At 38.2% G+C, this 20,809-nt stretch overlaps 1 protein-coding gene across 3 annotated transcripts; it reads left to right on the top strand.

Annotated features, from left to right (window-relative positions):
• The first annotated feature begins 397 nt into the window (after positions 1–397).
• ecpas (Ecm29 proteasome adaptor and scaffold) lies at positions 398–20,782 on the top strand. 3 transcript variants are annotated; one of them, XM_024289479.1, is made up of 49 exons: positions 398–486; positions 1,165–1,295; positions 1,636–1,752; positions 2,242–2,360; positions 2,943–3,092; positions 3,184–3,361; positions 3,518–3,657; positions 4,878–4,956; positions 5,062–5,181; positions 5,587–5,672; positions 5,769–5,844; positions 5,925–5,974; positions 6,052–6,118; positions 6,290–6,412; positions 6,749–6,852; positions 8,007–8,127; positions 8,198–8,278; positions 8,369–8,585; positions 8,666–8,757; positions 8,890–9,024; positions 9,113–9,269; positions 9,384–9,556; positions 10,550–10,651; positions 10,790–10,913; positions 11,055–11,200; positions 12,005–12,059; positions 12,149–12,263; positions 12,349–12,417; positions 12,511–12,628; positions 12,720–12,887; positions 13,001–13,080; positions 13,575–13,680; positions 13,788–13,835; positions 13,910–14,028; positions 14,540–14,690; positions 14,774–14,839; positions 14,917–15,006; positions 15,089–15,155; positions 15,233–15,324; positions 16,171–16,237; positions 16,326–16,523; positions 16,610–16,821; positions 16,926–16,969; positions 17,054–17,246; positions 17,322–17,478; positions 18,182–18,287; positions 18,364–18,452; positions 18,528–18,599; positions 20,104–20,782. In XM_024289479.1, the coding sequence occupies exons 1-49, from the start codon at positions 465–467 to the stop codon at positions 20,241–20,243; spliced, it is 5,532 nt and encodes a 1,843-aa protein (XP_024145247.1). In that variant the 5' UTR covers positions 398–464; the 3' UTR covers positions 20,244–20,782. The 3 variants fall into 3 exon arrangements, with proteins under 3 accessions (XP_024145247.1, XP_024145245.1, XP_024145246.1); XM_024289477.2 differs by lacking the exon at positions 398–486 and adding an exon at positions 850–1,016; XM_024289478.2 differs by lacking the exon at positions 398–486 and adding an exon at positions 851–1,004.
• Positions 20,783–20,809: the final 27 nt, after the last annotated feature.

A 20,809-nucleotide genomic window follows, 5' to 3' on the forward strand; every position in this document is an offset into this window, starting at 1 on the left:
CTTTTTAATAACTTTTTACAACCGCTCAGATGTTTTCTAACTGCAAACAGGTGATTAAACCACCTGTCTAAATGTTGTTTTTTTCTATCAATAAATAAGAAAGCATCTTGTATTGTATTAGATAACAACCACAAAGAGAGGAAAACTACAAGATGCCTGAAAATAAAGTAATAAAATAGATGAATAAATTAACGTTTTAGATGCTTAATTGGTCTCAGAAAAAAAGTTTCACCACTTATATTAAAAATAAAGTAAATTACAAAAGAAATTACACAAATAGGTGCAAAAATAACCTAATTGAAATGCATTAAAAGTGCTTCTAAGTTTGTAAATAACATAACACTATTAAAATATATTATTATTATTATTATTAGTTGGTGGACTGTAATGAGTCAGACTGAACCACAGTTTGGCTGCAGTTCCCCTCAGCAAACGCAGGGGGCCGCTAGTGACCCCTTGCAAACATGGCTGCCCAGGATGAACTCAGTAAGTTTCTTTCTACGCTATAAGCCTATATTATCTTGTTAAATTGATCATTCTTGTGCTCATATTTATATATAATCTTTAGTTTTTTGAGTCGCATCGATTCACATGTATAATAAGTCCCGATAAATCATTTTCTAAAATAAAACCTGGTCCTGAAGGAGAGCTAGCTGCTCGGCTAGTTGCTAGTTGCTAATGTCAGGAGGCCGTTTGCCCAGTCATGGTCAATGGAAAGTCTAACTCTTTCCTGTAGTGAATTTTAATCAGTACAATGATATTATTTATTCATTAAAATATGGTGTATTTAGGACATTCGTGGAAGTTGAGCTCGGTTGTCATTAGTTGCTAAAAGCTAGCAGGAGAATCAAAAAACCTCAATAAAATGCGCAGAATTGCCAGTTGTTAGCTTAGTTGGTGAGCTGTGCCAGGAGAAAGAGGGCAGGGCACGTTGATGGTTCGACCAAAAACAGCTGCTGACAGAACGGGGAGACCATCCACACTGAAGCAAAAATATCAGCGGGGTGTTTTTATGTGTATATTTATTTTTTGTGTTAACGTGGTGCCTTTATGCGTTTGCTTCCTACTGAGTGTTGTCTTTGAATGAAATGTGGCCTGTTCACGCAGAGAAGAGCTCTTATAGATTTGTCAGCATTATTTTGATGTCTTTTTATATTGAAACAGATCAGCTGGAACGTGTATTCCTGCGCCTGGGCCATGCAGAGACAGACGAACAGCTGCAGGATATCATCTCCAAGTTCCTGCCACCAGTCCTCCTCAAACTGTCCAGCGTTCAGGAGGGTGTGCGAAAGAAAGTAAGCTTTCCCTAAAGCTTTCATGCACCATGAAATGTTAGGGGTGTAACCATTCATTTTAACAATTCACATCAGAATTGGTGGATTGGATTAATTGGTTACTGACCTAGAATTGATCCAGAAGATCTTTTGTCAAAACGTCAACCAGTGAGACACAGAGATGAGTACTGATACTAAACAAGATCATCGAGTGTAAATTTGTGTACAACAAACAAGGATCATATCGTTCCTATGAAATATGTTATCTGGTTTCATCGGCGAAGATTCAGTCTGTCTCTGATTTTGCTAGTTCAAGCGTATCGTGTGTTTTAGGATTTCATTTGACCTCTTCCTTTGACAGGTGATGGAGTTATTAGTGCATCTGAACAAGAGAATCAAAAGCCGACCAAAAATCCAGCTGCCGGTTGAAACTTTGCTGGTGCAGTACCAGGACCCCTCTGCAGCCTCTTTTGTTACGGTAAGGTTTCAGATGGAAATCTTTTGATTTAACATATGTGAACATTTCAGGATTCACTGTTTGTGTAAAAATATTACTTTTTGAGTGTTTTGTAGTACTTTAAAATCATCTTTTGATCTATTTTCACAGTGTTCCTCGTGGTCTTTTAATTATAATTACTAATTCTTCAATCTCTATTCTTCGGCACAGCAAACATGACATTGAGGATTTTTGTAACTTAGAAAATGAGATGCAGGGTTGCAGATTTTTAGACATAAATTTGAAAGACCTTGTCAATTATGTGTCATAACTCTTATGTTTGTTTCAAAACATTTTTTAAAATCCTCCTGAAATATTATGAATGAAAACTATATGAATGTTGGCGGTCGTGTTATTGCTACTTGATTGAAAGCAGCCACTGTGGTTGGAAAACACTGATGTGTACGGAGGGTTAAGCACTACAAACTCTTTATGTTGAACAGACGTGTGATAATTTGAATGTTTTGACAGAATTTCACCATCATCTACATCAAAATGGGGTATCCTCGCCTGGAGGTGGGGAAACAGTGCGAGCTCGCCCCGACTCTTCTCACCGCAATGGAGGGAAAGCCACAGCCGCAGCAGGACAGGTGAAAGGACTCATTCATATGTGATCGTTCATCTCAGACGCCTATTTGATCCCCTGCTTATCTACAGTGTCTTCTTTTCTTATTTTGTCTTCACATGCACACATTGTTTGCATTAATGCTTTTATTTTGAAATCCAGTTTTGTTAGAAAGTGTAGATCTCTATTTTTAATTGTGTATACACAATTTTTGAATTTTAGAGTTTTATTTTTAATAACCTTAAAATAAAGCAGATGTAGCTTTAAAAGTGAATTAAAACCTAATTGTGTTGAGGCCTATTTTTCTACATATTTATAGCTCTTAACAAGTTTGTATAAGTAATGCAAATTACAAGGCAATTCTGTACCAATTCTATAAATTTAAGTTTTTTTTCCTTTCACAAAACCTTAATTTTAACTTGTTAAATTAATTTAGTTTAATTTCTTTTTTACAAAATAAAAGCCTTGAATGAACATCATCTTTATTTATTACTGTTAATAGCTGTTCTTAAGACAATGTCGATTTGTTAACAAATATTTCTGTATTAATCAAATCTGAAGTTTTATTTTGAAATGTCCCCCTCCTCTTTTTCTTTTCCCTCTTTAGTTTGATGCATCTGCTCATCCCCAGTCTTTTCCACATGAAGTACCCTGCAGACACGTCTAAAAACGCTCTCCCCTTCAACCTCTCCGAGAGGCCAAAGACGGTCCAGCTGCTGCTGGAATTCATGCTAGACGTTTTACTCATGCCTTATGGGTACGCTCTGTTTCTGTTTCTACTAGTTCAATGTGTCAAACCTGCAGACTTTGTGGCTCAGAATTTCTAACCAGATGTTGTGTTCTTGCAGGTTTGTGCTGAACGAATCTCCTTCTCGACCAGTGCCGTCCTCCTCTCAAGGAAGTTCTGGAGACGGTGCGGCGGCTGCAGGTGGGCAGGGTCTCCCGCAGCCTCCCCCGGGAATGAGTGTCTATGCTGTCAAGAGGGTGATTGGAGAAGCGCAGTGGAACGCCGAGCAGTTGGAGCAGGTACTCGGAATCTTACAGCGCTTGAAACCACCTCATGACAGTTTTCTCTTATAGTAAAATAATAACTGCTTAGTTTCTTTAACTCTTACATTGATTGATTTTCTCTGTTTGGAGTTTAGTCTAACAACTCAACCTTTGATTTTTTGGCTTCACCAGTGCAAGCTGGGAATAGTGAAATTCATCGAAGCCAAGCAGGTCCCAGAAGTGGAGACGGTGGTCCACCTGGTGGTGGCATCAAGCGACACGAGACACAGTGTGGCCACTGCAGCCGATCTGGAGCTGAAGAGCAAACAGAGGTCAGTGAAAGAGTCTTCCACTGCTGCAACGCTGCATTCATCATGTATTGTCACCAATTATCAAGAAACCACAGCTTTATGGAATGGTGTTTTTCATTCATTTTTTTCCCAAGATTTTCAATCTAACATTTTTAAGAACTAGAAAGAAGTCCAAACAGACGAGGGACTAAGATCGACCGCTCATGAAAACTATAAAATGACCTTCAATTAAGAGTTGAAATGTGTCCGTGTCATCGACATGATCCGTGTCCGTTTTGTTTATGTGCTCATCATGATGTCTTTTGTTCCTCCTACTTAATTTATCCATAAACACTGCAGAGCAAAATATTGCGGATGCATCCAATGTTGACCAGAATGAACCGTTTGTTTTTGTTTTGTGAGTCAGTCCTGACCACAGTGTTTGGCACAAAGCAGTGAAGTCTGTGGGTGACCTGCTGGACGCTCTCGTTGTGGGTCAACTTTGTGGGTTTTGTAATGAGTTTTAATATAATTATAACATTATTCAGCAATTAAAGTAAACTGCTTCTTCAATAAAAAGATTTAGCATCTTCAACAACAACATTCAGCTAAAAGCATTCAGACTAGTGTAATACCATTTTTCCATTTTTTTCTATTTTTCGCTTGAACAACATTTTTTTAAGGCTTCAAAATTGAATTCCTGAAGTAAGAAGATAAGGGAACGTCCACAACTTCTATCATCCAAACATGCTGGTTCACTCAAGATTAATGATATTAGGGATTTCTGTGGAGTTTGTTTTAATGATAATGATTACTTGTGATGTTTTTGAAATTATTTATAGTGAGTTACAAGAAATTTGCCATCTGTTTTCTGGGGCGTTTTTATAAACTTTATCGACGGTCCCTGCTTGTCTCTGCAGCTTCACAAGCATAAAGGCAAAGTTCAAAGCTCAGGTGGATCCTATTTATTGAAAAACTTGGGCTCATTATCTGCAGTTCATAGTATATAAACTAAAAGGACACATATCACGTCTGTGGCATGGATACATTGTGGCTTTTTTTGTTTTTTTTGACACGGAAAAATTAAAATGAAGATTTTTTCAACTGAATGCAAAATAAAAAAAGTTTAACATTTACAAAACAAAGAAGAAAAAAACAACTTTTTGCTTTTATGACCCTCATCTTTTTAAAATTAATCTTTAAACTGCTAACAGTTCAATAATGTGTAACATTCTCTATTTTTTCTTTTCTGTTTACCACAGCATAATCGATTGGAACAATCCTCTAATCATCAACAAAATGTTCAAAATTTACCTGGGAGACGTTCCTCTTAAAACAAAGGTTTGTCCTCTCTTATTTTATCTTTTTAAGTAGCCTCACAATTTAAAAGAACATTAAAAAAACAATAAATGATTTAATTTTGACATTGTTTTGTGTGTCCTGCAGGGCGGTGGTGTGAAACAAGAGCTAAAGCATGAGCCGGTGAGCACCAGAGTCAAACTGAAGATCCTGCCGCATCTTTTAAGGTCACGCCTGGCAGCGGAGTGCTTTCCAGCTAATATCCAGGTACAGTCTTTCACAAATTACATTTCATTGAAGACTCTTTCTAATCATTTTTTATCTGTTGTAAAGGTGTTCCCAGGTTTTTTTTAAATAGTTATTATCCAATTTTTAGCCAAAATTAAAAAAAGAAATGTAATTTTCTAAGACATAGTTTCTGTAGAGCAACAGGAGTTCAGGAAAGATGTGGGTGGGACAGTTGGTGCAGAGTAAACCCACCCCTTCTTCCCGACATCCTGTTTACATCTTGTTTTCTTAACATCTGTCCTCCCTCATATGGAAAAGGACATTTTAAAAACACCAAAAACACTATTTAAATTGGAGTGGACCTTTAAGCATAATAATAATTCAGAAAATTCCATCTATATTGTCTTTAAATGTCTTTAAACTCTTTCCACATGTTTGCTCTAGGTTGTGTATGACGGCCTGTTTGGAGCCAACACCAACAACAAACTGCTGTCTCTCACACTACAGTTTGTTCATCACATCTGCATGGTGTATGACGTGTCCTTATTCGTTATCTCTTCTGCAAAACATTTCTGTTATTGTTATATATATCGTTGAAATCCAAATCCTTCTGTTTTGGTTTACAGATGCCCCGACACTAATAAGCCTTTAGGGCTGATGCTTCTCAACGGTCTCACGAAGCTCATCAATGAATACAAAGAGGTAATCATTTACTAATAACATACGTTTTACTATCGCTTTTTAAATGTATGGATTTAAAGTAATCATTTATTTTGTTGCAGGATCCCAAGTTACTCTGTGTTGCTTACTCTGCAGTTGGAAAGCTGTCAAGGTATTAAAAAAGAGGCTTCAAGTTTAGAGGGATTTATCATTATATTCGTAATTTAACCATTTTCTCTCTTATTCCAGTCGTATGCCTCAGCTGTTCACTAAGGATATTGCACTTGTGCAGCAGTTTTTTGAGTCCATGTGTAAGGTAAGTGAACAGTCAGGAGCAGAATTCAAACAAAAATCTACTTTTCTCTCACAGAATGCAGAAAATTATATATACTTTTTTGTTCCCTTTTTGGTGTTTTTAATTTTTACTTTTTTAAAACCAGTTAAAAAAAATACCTATATTCCTAAAATTTCCTGTCTACTTCTTCAGGAGGACCCTGATGTCCGCCTTGCGATTCAAGAGGCTTTGTCAATGATGGTTGGAGCTTACGTCAACCTACAGGGGGCGCTGCTGAATCTGATGGAGGCCCTCGTGGCCGCTTATATTGCCAAGGTGAGCACAAACAGTTCCCAAACCGACACTATAATAAACCTGAACGAGGGTAGAACATACACATATCCTGTGTTCTTCTTCTGTTTATTTGTTCACAACATCTTCATGACCTTATATCAAAGCTTTAAGGACAAAAAAGAAAACACAACTATCCTACACATGTAAAGTTTCTTCTTTACAAATATTTTCTAAAATGAAACTTTATTTGAACAAGTTTTAGAACATTCTGTTTGGAATTCCAAACTTTTTACCCCAACAAATTAAAAAGTATTTCATTTAAAGTACCGTAGTTTTAACAAATTTCAAATCCTCTTTCCTCTTCTTGTTTGAAAACAGCCAGAGGTGCAGGTTCGTCAGGTGGCCATGAAGTTTGCCAGCACCGTGTTTGCGCCTGATCACGTGCCGTCAAGATACCTGCTGCTGCTGGCTGCTGGAGACACGTAGGTTTCAGAAGAAACTTTAAAGACCCACTGCGATCATCTTACGAGCTATTTTCATTGTGGTAGTTTAATTATGATTCTGCCATTTTAGCTAAAGTCAGAAAGTGGACAGTTTCTACAGAGCAACAGTAGTTCATTAGCTTATTTAAGATTCATTTTCTTTATAATATATCACATGTGTCAAAGTCGAGGCCCGGAGAACGGATTCGGTTCACCGGGTAATTCTATCCTCCCCTCCAGATCCTTTTATTTTATTGTTATTACTGACCCGGTGTTATCTTGCGCTTATTTCTAACTTGTATGATTTTGACAAAATATATTTTTAAGAAGAGTAATATTTAGTCGATTTATTATGCAATAATATTCCTGCCTTTTTATTATTCATATTTATGTAAAAAAATTACGGTTTTAAAGTTTTAAAAATTGGCATTCTGCTAACTTTTTGGAATGTTTTGGCTTTTACCAAGATCTTTTAGTGTATTTTGGAGTTTAGCTAATATTTCTGTTTTATCAGTAATATTACATGCTAACTGTTTTGACTAATATAGGCTTTTTTTGTTTTGTTTTTTAGGCTATTTTGGAGTTAAGCTAATATTTACATGCTAGCTGCTTTGGCTAATTTAGGCTTTTTTCAGTTTTTTATGCTATTTGGATGTTTTTTTTTCAGCTACACACTAGCTGTTTTGGCTAACCTAGTTTTTTTTTTAGCTAGTATTTTAGCTGACTATCAGCTTCAGCAGGTTCAGCTATTAGCTTCAGTGATTTTAGCTATCAATTTCAGCATCTTCAGCTATCAACACTAGCATCTTCAGTAGCCAAATTCAGCTTATAGCATTGACACGAGCATTATCCCAGGTAATGCTGTATATCTAGTTCATAATTATGTTTAAAAGTTACGGTTTTAAAGTTTTAAAATTTTAGTTTTAGAGTGTTCAATAAATGGTTATCTTGTTTAGCCCACTATCTAAGGTGAGTTTTGGATTTTGGCTCCCTGTGCGATTGAGTTGATATATCCTCCATCTTTAGAAAAATGCAAAAAGAACATGTCAAAAACAGAGTTTCGATCGCTGTTTTACTAACACAAATAATCTAAATTAATTACCCCACCCTTCACTTTACTCTAAAGATTCAGATCTGTGATTGATCTTTTTTAGACGGGAGGAAGTATCTGCAGAAGCCCAGAGGGTTCTGAGAGCTCACCCCCCAAAGAGCGAAAAAGAAGGACCAAAGCCGATGCCATCCTTTCCAGACATGGTTGCCTATGTTCAAGAAAAAGTGAGGATCGCATTATCAAATTGTCGCTTTTTGCTGAAGAGAACATTGAAGGCACTGTTGTCGTCTGCAGGCAGCTCAGAGGATAAAGACTCCAGCTAAATATGTCGTTGGAACCTCCACCATTCCTTTTAACCCATCTGCATTTGCAGAGGTCAGCATTCTTGGTTCAACTATTTAGTCTTTATAGATTTATTAATGCCGCCAGCGTTTCTCTCCTGACGTCACCTTCTGCCTCTGCTAGATCATGCTGTACCTGAGGATGTGTTTAGCTCACAGCGCCGGGGCCACGCCTCTGTCCACCCGCCTGACGGACATGCAGGACGATGCTCCCGCCATCGGCCGCTACGTTCAGTTGCTGCTGTCCGCCGAACCTCAGCCCTCGGCGTCAAAAGGCTCGGAGACGAATCCCATTTACGTCTACATGGATCTTCTGCAGCAGCTGCTGTCTGCTGTGGGAGGTAAGCGCATCAAAGAAATGACTCAATCATTTATCACGTTGAGATTTAAAAAAATTGAACTTATCCAACTTTCCCAACAGGAATACCCGTCATGTACTGCTTACTAGAAGTGGTGTCTGTTTGCCCGGAAAAGCTGGCCCCCAGGTTTTCTGATAGAATCGACTGGATTAAAGTACGTACCACTTCCACCTGTGATCAAATAAAATATTACATTATCTCACTGCTCACTTCTATAGCGGTTTTTAAACTGTATCCATAATCTAAATGTCTTTGCTCCGTTTGGCTCTTTTCTTGTTTCCTCCAGAGCCTGATGAACACAAACAAAGAGGACATGAGGGAGCTTGCCGCTCAGCTTTACGCTGTGGTGGTTTCCACCCTGACGGGCAACGAGCTGCAGACGGCTGTGCAGAACTTAGTTAAAATCACCAGAGACAACCACGTATGGCGCTTTGTCCTCCTCTTTGGACCTTTTTCCATTCCAACATTTTAATCCCCAATTGCTAATTGTTGATGTTTTGATGCTCTAGAGTCCTGAAACTCAGCATGGCGCCATCTTGGCTCTGGGCTACATGGTGGGGAGGTACATGAGCAGAAAGAAAGCCCTCACTTGTTCTGACTCAACAAAAAGCATCACTTCCAAGGATGAAGGTGATGAACTTGTAGCCATGGCTACTAAAACCATTGGTATGTAGTCGCTTTTATCATTTAAATTTGCCCTGAGATTATTAATCTCACAAAGATTGAGTTGTTTCTTGATGCCACTTTTGGATTATTCCTCTTCTCTTCGGCGTTTCTTAGGTTCCTTCCTGGACAGCAGCAGTGCCCTGTTGACTGTAGCCGCCTGTACAGCTCTGGGAGAGATCGGGCGCAACGCCCCTCTGTTGATCCCTGCAGACGGATCGGGCTGCACTAAACTTTCCGTCGTGGAAAACCTCCTCGCCCGCATCCCCTCCGGCAAAGAGAGCACTAAGGTAAAGTGGTTTAATAGTTGTCCACTTATGTCTAATCTAAATTCTTCCCTTCTACCTATACCTACATTTAGCCCTCCAAACAGAGTTATGGAAAAGTAGTGTCTCAGAATTCAAACGTCACTTCCAGTCGATGATGTCATCAATATTATTATTAATAAACCACATATAGATTTATCTAAAAAATGAAATTTTACACCACTGTTGTCATGTTTATATTTGATAGTAAAAAGGATAAAGCGCTCCAAAGTTCTAAAAATAGAAAATGCAATGTTTGATTTTACTTTTTTATTTTTATTAGTAAATCTGCTGCAGGATAAGAAGCTTATTGGACACAAGGTGTATTTTATTTTGAAGTTAACGTATGTGCTGTGGTCAAAAGTAAAATAAGTTAAAATTGTTTCACAAAGCAAATTATATTAATTAGATTATCATAATTAATAAAAACATACTTTATATAAATAAATGGCTACAAAAACATAGATAAAGTGTATTTTTCTAAACAATGACTTTGCGGTTCTTGCTTGGATTTTGGTCAGTAAAAAACTGGACCAAATGGCTCCTTCAGCACTAAAGGTTGCAGACTCCTGGACTGCAGTCACATATTACAACATGCCACCTGCACCGACCTCAAATCCAGGTTTTTCACCAATTTCATCAGGTGGTTGCACGGCAGTATTTGTAATCGGGAGGCGGCAATCGCTTTTTTAAAATTTTATTTTACTTTACAGCAACCAGACACTTATTTTAATATCAGTCAGTGGTCGCCCGGGCACATTTAGAGGTCGCGCAGTGGCAGTCCGCCTGACGCCTGACTGCTGCCATCTGTATTCATGACCACTCCAACGATTTTCAAGAAATCGCTAATCTTGACGGTTCTGCCGATGCCTCCCCATCACTCCGTCGCAATTATATTAGTGACCGTCTTATTAGAGGTGTACACTATTTAGCTAATCTCTATCATTTCTCGACATCCCTGTCAACGGTTTCACACAGATGAAGGAAAGATCCATCACAACTTTGGGTTACCTCCCAGTGGGAGATGCAGACTTTCCACACCAGAAGAAGCTGCTGCAGGGACTGATGGATTCAGTGGAGGTAAGGTGGTGATCACAGACATCAGAGCCTCTGCGATGAGCAACTTTTTATATTTTTTACTATCCAAAACCTCAGATTATTTAGCAATTTTTGATGGCCCAATCAAGTTGTTTATAAATGTTCTTGTGTCTCTGCAAGGCTAAGCAGGTGGAGCTGCAGTTCACAGTTGGAGAGGCGATCACTAGTGCTGCCATAGGAACCCTTTCAGGCGCTGCACGAGACCCGTGGACCTGCACAGAAGACCAGTACAGTCCACCACACAGTCAGTACTTTTGCTTTGATCTGGGATGAAGTGAAGATAAGGTTGATTTGAAAGTTTTCATTTTAAGTTTTTAAATGTTTAAACCTTCTAAAAAAGTATGTTTTTTTTAATTCATTTTAATTTTCTTCTGTTCCATTAAAGATGTGCAGAGCAACGACGTGGTTCCGTGGGTCCTCAACTCCATTCTGTCCAAATATGTGCCGAGCCAGAACCCTCACGTCCGACAGGCTTCCTGCATCTGGCTGCTCTCGCTCGTCAAGAAACTGGGCCATCACCAGGAAATTACAGTAAATAAAACAATCTTTTCTGAATGTACATCAACCGAAAAGAGAGCTTTGAGATGAACTTCAGTTTTCTAAACCTTTATCAAAACCATAAAAGTTCTTGGAAAGAGTAAAGGTCAGTTCATGAAACATTTGCTATTTGCCTTCTACAAATTAAAGCATCTACACCAAAGACATTTGATTTCTTTTTCTCAATATTCTATTTATTTTATGAGTTTTCCATACAGCACAAAATGAAAAATATATTTTAAAATAACAGAAATATGGGGTACTACTTAAATAACTTATAGAAACTTTTTCCAGTGTTTTGAAAGATGTATTTTATTTTGAAGAGAATTGATTTTAAAGGTATAAGTAAAGGAGGTGATTATTTCAAGTGTCTGATTCTTAAAAGTGTGATTTTTTTTTTTTTCATTATTAGTTTTAGTTATCGTTTTAATTCTTAATTGGAGCCATGACAGAGCAGATTTCTGAGCTCCAGATCGATCAGGCCAACCGTTTATTTCTCTTCACCTCCTGCATGGAAGTCAGTTATGTCTCTTGAAATACGAGTGGCTTCTATGATTTCCGACAAATATTGGATCTTTCTAGTGCATGTGCTCAGTCTCCACCGGCATTTATGTTTTGTAGAGAGAAAGAACAGTAGTTTCTGAAAATGAGCTGCTATGGATGTGAATGTCTGTCAAAATAAAGTATCTAATGCTTCCTTTTGAGAAGAACAATTTTCCATGTGGAATTTCTGATGATGTTGCACTGTCTCCAGCACTAATGCATTGTTGGTAAAATAAAGTCTGTTTTCTCTTAAAGACTCATTTGAAGGAGATTCAGATCGCATTCATCTCTGTGCTCTCGGATCCTGATGGTGAGACCAAATCTGTCAATTTTGGTTCTATGTTGTGAGAACTCATCTTTTAGAATAATCTGGAAAAAAACGTTGATTCTGTCCTTTAGAGTTGAGTCAGGATGTGGCATCTAAAGGTCTGGGGCTTGTGTACGAGATGGGAGGAGAACGCGACCAGCAGGAACTGGTTTCTACTCTGGTTGAAACACTCATGACTGGCAGAAGGTGAGATGATGGTTTCATAAAGCAGAGGTATGTATATGTCGAATAATTCTGGAAGTGACTTTAAAAAATGTTTATTTGTCAACAGAGTCAAACATGAACTTTCCGAGGAGACGGAGGTCTTCCAGGGGGAAGGACTGGGAAAAACACCAGACGGGTAAATCACTTATTGTTGTTGTTTCTGTTGTTTTCTCATTGAAGCATCAGTCATAACTGATTTTCATAAACATCTTTCACTGATTTCTGACAGTCATGGCTTATCCACTTACAAGGAGCTCTGCTCATTAGCCAGCGACCTGAACCAACCAGATCTAGTCTACAAATTCATGAATCTGGCTAATCATCATGCAATGTGGAACTCACGCAAGGTACCATTCTTAACATCTGTAATTTACGGCCACTTACAGCTGTGGCAGATCTTCTTCTTATTTCTTCTCCTTGACCGGGTCTTCCACTCAGGGAGCAGCTTTCGGTTTCCACATGATCGCAGCTAAAGCTGGGGAGCAGCTGTCTCCGTTCCTGCCTCAGTTAGTGCCTCGTCTGTACCGCTACCAGTTTGACCCCAACCTGAGCATCCGCCAGGCCATGACCAGCATCTGGGACGCTTTGGTGACCGATAAGACCCTGGTACGGCTTAATGCTTGGAACATTTTCATCAACAATAGTTAATTATTCAACCAGTGTGGGGAAAAAAGGAGAAAACAGCCATCAATAGGAGAACGGTTTGTTCCTGTTTTCAGGTGGACAAATATCTGAAAGAAATCCTGCAGGATGTCATGTCCAACCTGACCAGTAACGCCTGGAGAGTGCGTGAATCCAGGTACAAAAACTATTTCTTTAGAAATACATTTTTATTTCTGATTTTTTTTAAAGCTCAATATTATAAATGTTTAATCTGTGTTTTTGAAAATTTCATTTTTACAATGTTTTCATTTGTTTTATCATTTTTTGTCAAAATCTGCACAGAGGACATGTTATTTAGTCTTGATATTTATGTATTTAAATTTAATTCTAAACTCTTTCATGAATTACGTTTATTTAAAGCAAATTTTACAGAGAAATTGATTTAAAAAGGACATTTTAACATATTAGGAATGGATTAAAATCCACTGCAGTAGGTTACTCTGCTCTTTAGATGACTTTTTCCCCCCAAAATTAATATTTTAGAGAAAAGCTCACTTTAAATGAATTTTATACTTAAATGTGAATCAGTCTTGGATTTGTTTTTCATTATATTCATTGGAAAATGTAGATTATTGTTCTACTTAGTTTGTTTCCATAAATGTTGAAAGTAAGAATATGTTTTTCCTTCAGTTGTCTGGCTCTTAATGACCTGATCCGCGGCCGTCAGGCTGATGAACTTCTGGATTACCTGTCAGAAATGTGGGAGACGCTGTTCCGAGTCCTTGATGACATCAAGGTACAAAAATAATTAAAAAAAACAAGCTTCCATTCTTTTCCTTTATTATTACGTATTTGCAGTGGTTTATTTCAAAGATTCGATGTACTTTTGTGTTTTTCTTCTAGGAATCTGTAAGAAAGGCTGCAGACCTCACACTGAAAACTCTCAGCAAAGTAAGACTCCAACACAACCCAGCTCTTCTCCATGTTTATTTTGTGTTTACACGTCTCTCTTCGCTGTCTGGAAGGTTTGCATTCGTATGTGCGAATCTTCAGGATCCGCGGCTCAGAGAAGCGTGGCGGTGCTGCTGCCGACCCTGCTGGAGAAAGGCATCGTTAGCAACGTGTCAGAGGTTCGCTCGCTCAGGTAAAGACATTATTGTAGTTCACCTATAGGTGTCTGGTAGTAGGGCTTAGTTTTCTGTGTGTTGTTTAACAGCCTCAAAACATATTTAAATCTATTGGAAAGTCATATTTTAGTTAGAAAAAAAATATTATTACCTAAATGAACAAATAACCCCACTCAAACTTTATTTACATATTCTGCTGCGCCATACAATATAAAAAAGGACCTGATCCATTCATGATATGCAGACTTTATTAGAATGTTTATTTGTCATAATAAGCTTGAAATATAAAATACTGAACATAATGAGAGTAAAATCTGATCAGGATTTAACATCCGACTTTGATTAAGACATCCCTAATATTTACATACCTATTTAAGATGTTATCTTAAAGGTTATTATGTCATATTTTTAACATGATTTGAATGAATGATTTTATAACACAATATTCAAGCAAATCAATGGATTTATCTTGTCGGATATTCATTTTTCCCACTTCGCTTAACCGTTTCTGTTCCTGCTTCTTCTCAGCATCCAGACTTTGGTGAAGATCAGCAAGACTGCCGGTGCCAGACTAAAGCCTCACGCTTCCAGGCTGATCCCAGCCCTGCTGGAGGCTCTCAGCACTTTGGAGCCCCAGGTCCTCAACTACCTCAGTCTCAGAGCCACAGAGCAGGAAAAGGTCCTCTGCCTTTTTAACCTGTAGCCTAACCACTCGGTTTAGAGGTTCTGGTGTCCTGAGCGGTTCTGGTTGTTTTCCTGCAGAGTGCCATGGATGCTGCGAGGCTGAGTGCTGCCAAATCCTCTCCTATGATGGAAACTGTCAACATGGTAGAACAAAAACAGGAATATTTGGGAGTTTCTTTTGTTAGTCAGAGCTGTTCTAACCAGCATGTCTGTGCTGTCAGTGTTTGCAACACCTGGATGTTTCTGTCCTCGGGGAGCTGGTTCCCAGACTCTGTGAGCTGCTAAAGAGTGGAGTGGGCCTGGGCACAAAGGTACAACAAGGTTTAATGCCTCATAATCTCACAGAATCATAAGAACTCCTGGTGAAAAGTCAGCTCTCGACTTTGTGTACAGGGAGGCTGTGCGAGTGTGATCGTTTCCCTCACCGTGCAGTGTCCTCAGGACCTAACTCCATACTCAGGTGCAGATTTCATCCAAACAGGAAATGTGTTTGTTAGATGCTAAAAGAATAAGACTTAAAAGTTTTGGTGTCTTCAGGTAAACTGATGAGTTCTCTGCTGAACGTCATCCATGACAGAAGTTCTGTGGTACAGAAAGCATATGCCTTCGCTTTGGGGCACCTGGTCAGGGTAAGCACCCACTTTATTACTTACTCTTAGAAATGCACCTTTTTCCTGAAGATATTTTTGATTTGATTTAAATGATCCAGAACTTGATTTACTTTTTATTTTGGACATTTTTATGAAATTAAGATTATCTTTTGTTTAAAAGCAAAAAATATGACAGTGTTTGAGTGAACTGGGATGTGTGTTTGACGGTATCGGGCTGTGGCTATTTCATCAAACATATTTGTAAAAAAAAAACACACATTAGAGAAATTGTAATATGAACTGTTCTGGATTTTTTCACAGACGTGATATATGTGAAGCAAAAACTAAAACCCCTTCCCTTTTTTCCAGATTCCTTCACTTAATTTATTACATTCTTTTTCTTTTTTCTGCCTTCCTTCTTCTCTACTTATTTTCTTTATGCTTTCTTTCCTATCTTCCTTACTTTTTCATTCCCTTCTTACATTTCTTCCTTTTTGACTGTACCTTTTTCTTTTTCCCCATTTTTCCTTTAACGTTCAATCATTTTCCCCTTTTTCCTTCTGTCTTTTTCCCCTCTTGTCTACATTTTTATTTCCTTCATTCCTTTTCTTTCTTCATTTTTTCCTTCCTTCCCTCCCATCTTTTCTGCTTATTTTTTTCTTTACTTTTTCACTTTTTTCCCCTACTATATTTCTTTTTTTATTCCATTTCTTTTTTCATTCCTTCCTTTTTTCTTTCTTTGTCCACTTTTCCTTTCTTTTTCCCTTTTCCCTGATGTTTTTCGGTGGGTTTCAGACATTGTTTTGGATCAGACTGTAGCTGTTTCTTTTAGACTCTTTAGCATCCCTTCATTTCTTCATGATGTTGTTTTTCTCTGCTTGTCAGACGGCTAAAGACAGCAGTGTGGAGAAGCTGCTGCTCAAGCTGAGCAACTGGTACTTGGAAAAAGAAGGTGAGTCCATCTATAATTAACAGTTTTGTTGATATGACCATATAAAACCTCCAGACTTCAATGTCTTCATCTTCTGCTTTACTCACAGAACCCGTTTACAAATCGTCTTGTGCTTTGACGGTGCACGCCATCAGTCACTACAGCCCGGATGTGCTGAAGGGTCACGCAGGAGTGGCTCTGCCTCTGGCGTTTCTTGGCATGCATCAGGCTGCTGGTCCTGATGAGGAGAACGGAGAGGGTCATGATGCCAAACTGTGGACGGAGGTGTGGCAGGAGAACGTCCCAGGTGAGGAAGAGCACAGAGAACTAAACTGTTTTTTTTCTATTAGTTCCCCTGAAAAAACGAGTCTTGAAACTTTTATGTGACTTCAGGTAGCTTCGGAGGAATCCGACTCTACATGACGGAGCTGATCGCCATCACACAGAAAGCCCTGCAGTCCCAGTCTTGGAAGATGAAGGCTCAGGGTGCAGCTGCCATGGCAACTGTTGCCAAGGAGCAGACAGGCTCATTAGTGGCACCACACCTTGGATTGGTGCTCTCCGCTTTGATGCAGGGACTCTCTGGGCGCACATGGGCTGGGAAGGTAACAGTTGCTTCCTAAAAAAACAAAACAAAATTCAAACAAAACATATTGATGCATCAGAAGACAAATTAGGTTTTAAATTGATGACTTTGTTTTGGTTTTAGGAGGAGTTGTTGAAAGCCATTGGTTCTGTGGTATCCAAATGCAGGTGAGTTCTCCTGCAGACTTTTTCTGCAACATTTGAGAGAAAACCTCCATTTATTGCTTTTTTCCGTTTTCTTCTGGGTTCCAGCACAGAGTTGCAGAAACCGTGCAGTGGCCAACCAACCATCGCCGAGGTGCTGGAGGCTGTGATGAGGGAATGCCGTAAGGAGAATCTGGTGTACAAAACGGCCGCTCTGCGTTGTGTTGGAGATGTTCTGCACAGCAGCCAAGAGGACCGTTTCAGAGAGATGGCAGAGATCGTTTTCCCTCTCATCAAGAAGGTTCGTCTCCTTCCATCCTTTTACTTCCAAGGGTACAAATGCATTCTTTAATGTATGATCCTAATGTCTCAACAGAGTTCTCCAAAGAGCGGCGGTGCGTCTGCTCGGTCTCTGGACGATGATGATGATGAGGATGATGCGGATGTGAAGGAGAAAGAGCTGCAGACTGAAGCTCTGCTTTGTTCTTTTGAGACTCTAGGGAAGGCCTGGCCCAGAAACCAGGAGACACAGGGTGAGTTCTCTACAAACCACATGAGTGAACTCATGTTTAAAAATTAAATCCTGCACAGTTTAGGTTCTCAAATGAAGGCTTTATGGCTTTAGAAGTGAAATTGTTTCATGTGCTATTGATGTCTTTATTTTTCAAAAACTCCCTTAATATGCCCCCACTCCACAAAGGGGGAATTACATTACAGCTCCAGTGTTGTAAAAGTTATAACAATCATACAACAACAAGAAAAGTCTGGGCTTGTTCAAAGATGTACTCATATAATTATGTAAATTGTATGTGAAAAATGCTAAAGATACAGGTTTGAAATGATATTTAATCAATAAATGTATTATTTGTAGAGCACTTATAAAAGCAGAAGCAACGAAAGTGCTGAACTTAAAATCAAATGTAAATAAAATCATTAAACAATAAAATACAATAAGAGAACTAATAAAACAAGCTGGCCCACTAAATCTGTTCCCTGGAGTTAAAAGCCTGATTAAAAAGATGTGTTTTTGACACATTTCCTAAAAATTGACCCCAGTGGAAGCAGGTCATGGTGAGAATAAAAGAGGGTCTAAAACTGAGCCCTGAGGTACGCCAGAATATTCAGCGAATAAAGAATTCAGACCAATGATGATCTGGCGCTGGATGTTCTCAGCACAGAACTGTTGTCCTTGTCTGGCATCACTGATGCGTCAATCAAAACGTTTTCTCTCTGCAGTACATTTCCAGATGGATGTTTGCAATCTGATGTGTGAGAAGTTAAAGTTGAGCACTTGGAAAGTTCAGCTGGCTGTCCTGCAGGCCATGAAGGCGTACTTTCAGAAGTAAGTGCCCCACAGAGATAACTCCTTCAGTAACTTACGCATCGATCTAAAGGAATTCTGATTGTTTTTCCTGTAGATTACTGCTTCTGGAGAAGGGTACTGAAGACTTGAACGCTCTGTCCCCGATCCTCACTGAGACCTGCGCCGCTCTCACTCATCCTTTAGGTAGGTTTCTCACTTTACTTTCGCTTCAACTGTTGTGTAGTTTGTGCGTTTCATTTAGTGGATTTTCCTCCACAGAAAACAAAAGTTACTCCTCTGTGAGGACGGAGGCCTTGACAGTCGTGGATCTTATTGTTAAGAAAATAGGAGGTATGTATTATTATTATGCCTGTTTTCAAACATTTATTGATCTCACTGAGCAGAAAAATGGGGGTTCAGACCTGAAAAAATACTGATGCTTTTTTAAAACTGTTTACTAATTAAAATATAAACAACAACAAAAAAAATAACTTTTACATTTCAGTATGAGAGGCCTAGAACGCATTGTAAGAGGTTACTTCAGTATTCGTTTTAAAAATTAGAAAATATTTAGTCTTTTAGTGAGTCAATTGTTTTATTTTTAATATGAGGGCATTGGAAAGAATTTGCAGGAGAATGGGTCTTATTGACCCACAAGGAGAGAATCTCTGGCAGGCCATTGTTCACATGCATCAGCAGTATACTTGCAAAGGTCCAAATATGTTATGGACCATGGATTCCTACCATAAACTAAAGCCTTATGGTATCATCATAAATGACTGCATTGATGGATTTGGTCAGGATTTAGCTTTATTTGCAATTGGCTTTTTCCTTGTAAAATTACAACTTTTCCCCCATAATTTGCAGGGTTTTTTTCTTGTAAAATGTTGGGTTTTTTTTCTCAAAATGTTGCGACTTTATTCTCAAGAAATTATGGCTCTTTCTCTTAATTTTTAGTTTATTCTAATAAAAGTAAAAAAAAGTCAATTTGATGACTACAATGTTGTAAAATGGTTTAAAGGCTTTTTTCTCACAATTTGTTGTTTTTATGTAAATTGTGACTTGCTTCTTATCATTTTTCAACTTTATTCTCGTAAAATTGCATTGTTTTTCTTAATTTTTAATATATTCTCATAAAAATGCAATTTTCTTTCTCATAATTTTACTCTTTTATTCTGGTTGAATTATGACTTCACAATTTGGATTTTGTTTCTCGTAAAAATTATGATTTGCTTCATATAATTTTAATAACTTTATTCTCATCAAAATATAATTTTCTTTTTATTTTTTTACTTTTACTTTCATGTGAAATTACAACTTTTTTCTCATAATTTTTTACGAATTTATTCTCATAAAAATTTGAACTTTTTGTAATTTTTCATCAGAAAAGTTGAAATTTTTTCACATAATTTCACTACTTTATTCTTGTTCGACTTTTTTTTCTCCCAGTTTGTAGTTTTTTCTCGTAAAAGTTTGGCTTGCTTCTTATAATTTTTACAACTTTATTCTTGTAAAGTTGCAACGTTTTTCTTATAATTTTTACTTTATTATTGTAAATTTTTGACTTTTTCTCATACTCTTAGAACTTTATTCTCATATATTAATTATTGTTAGGGTTTTTTTGCCTTAGTACTCTGTAAGAAGAGATCCATCTTTTGTTTTAGTTTAGAAACAAGTTATGTGAACCCAGTAAAGTGACATGGATTCTAAAATTAAGCCATCATGTTAGATTTTAGTTTGGAGATGTCTATATTTTGTGCGTGTCTTAGTTAAACATGAGACTGTTGATGTTTTTGAGGTTTTTTGTTGTAGTTTGAGCATCTGTTCTTACGGGATGTTTGCGTCCCCCGAACAGAGAGCGAGCAGTGGGACTGCATGTCTGCCCGGAGCCGCGAGCAGCTGCAGCGCTCCCTGTCCACGCTGCAGTCCGACAGCAGGCCCGAGCTGAGGGACAAGGCCCAGGAGCTGCGCAGACGCATCCAGAGTCAGCCCTGAGCCGGCACAGCGCCATCGGTCCGTGACGCCATCTCCACCGCACCTCTTCCTCCTCCATACAGCTGACCTTTTGAATTAACCACTATGAACCGCCACTATTTCTTTCTGCTTTAAGGATCATTTATAACTTAAGATGTGACTCCAATCAATACAGCTGATAAGTCTGTGAACAGGTTTGAAATTTATAAATGTCTCACTCTTCTGAGCATTTACCAACTCAACGTTTTTAATTGAAATAACCAGGAAGTTGTTGATTACTATCTGAACTAGTGTGTTGGGTTTGTGGACACCGTTCACTTCCAGCCCCCGAATGGGGAATCGTACTACTGTCGTGGGTGTGCTTCTCATGAAATGTTAACAGCAGGGTGTTTATCTGAGATTATTCTGCAGATTTATTATTATTCAACCACAACGAGCAGTTGGAGTTTATAAAAACATCTGCAGTGTTTGGAAAAAGAAAAAAAAAAACCCTGAGAGTCTGCTGTTTTCTGATGCTATAGCTGTTTGAATTTGTCCTTGATTAAAAAAATCTCCTTTGACTTTTCTTTTTAAAATTATTTACTCTC

Source organism: Oryzias melastigma, linkage group LG1 (genome assembly GCF_002922805.2).
Source record: "Oryzias melastigma strain HK-1 linkage group LG1, ASM292280v2, whole genome shotgun sequence".
Taxonomy (NCBI): domain Eukaryota; kingdom Metazoa; phylum Chordata; class Actinopteri; order Beloniformes; family Adrianichthyidae; genus Oryzias; species Oryzias melastigma.

What these genes read in the sequence shown, in the direction of transcription:
- ecpas (XM_024289477.2), top strand. Translation starts at nt 935, where the DNA reads ATGGTTCGACCAAAAACAGCTGCTGACAGAACGGGGAGACCATCCACA. An exon ending in CACTGAAAACTCTCAGCAAA is followed by an intron (nt 13,836 to 13,909) that starts GTAAGACTCCAA and finishes GCTGTCTGGAAG; the next exon opens with GTTTGCATTCGTATGTGCGA. An exon ending in TCAGAGGTTCGCTCGCTCAG is followed by an intron (nt 14,029 to 14,539) that starts GTAAAGACATTA and finishes GCTTCTTCTCAG; the next exon opens with CATCCAGACTTTGGTGAAGA.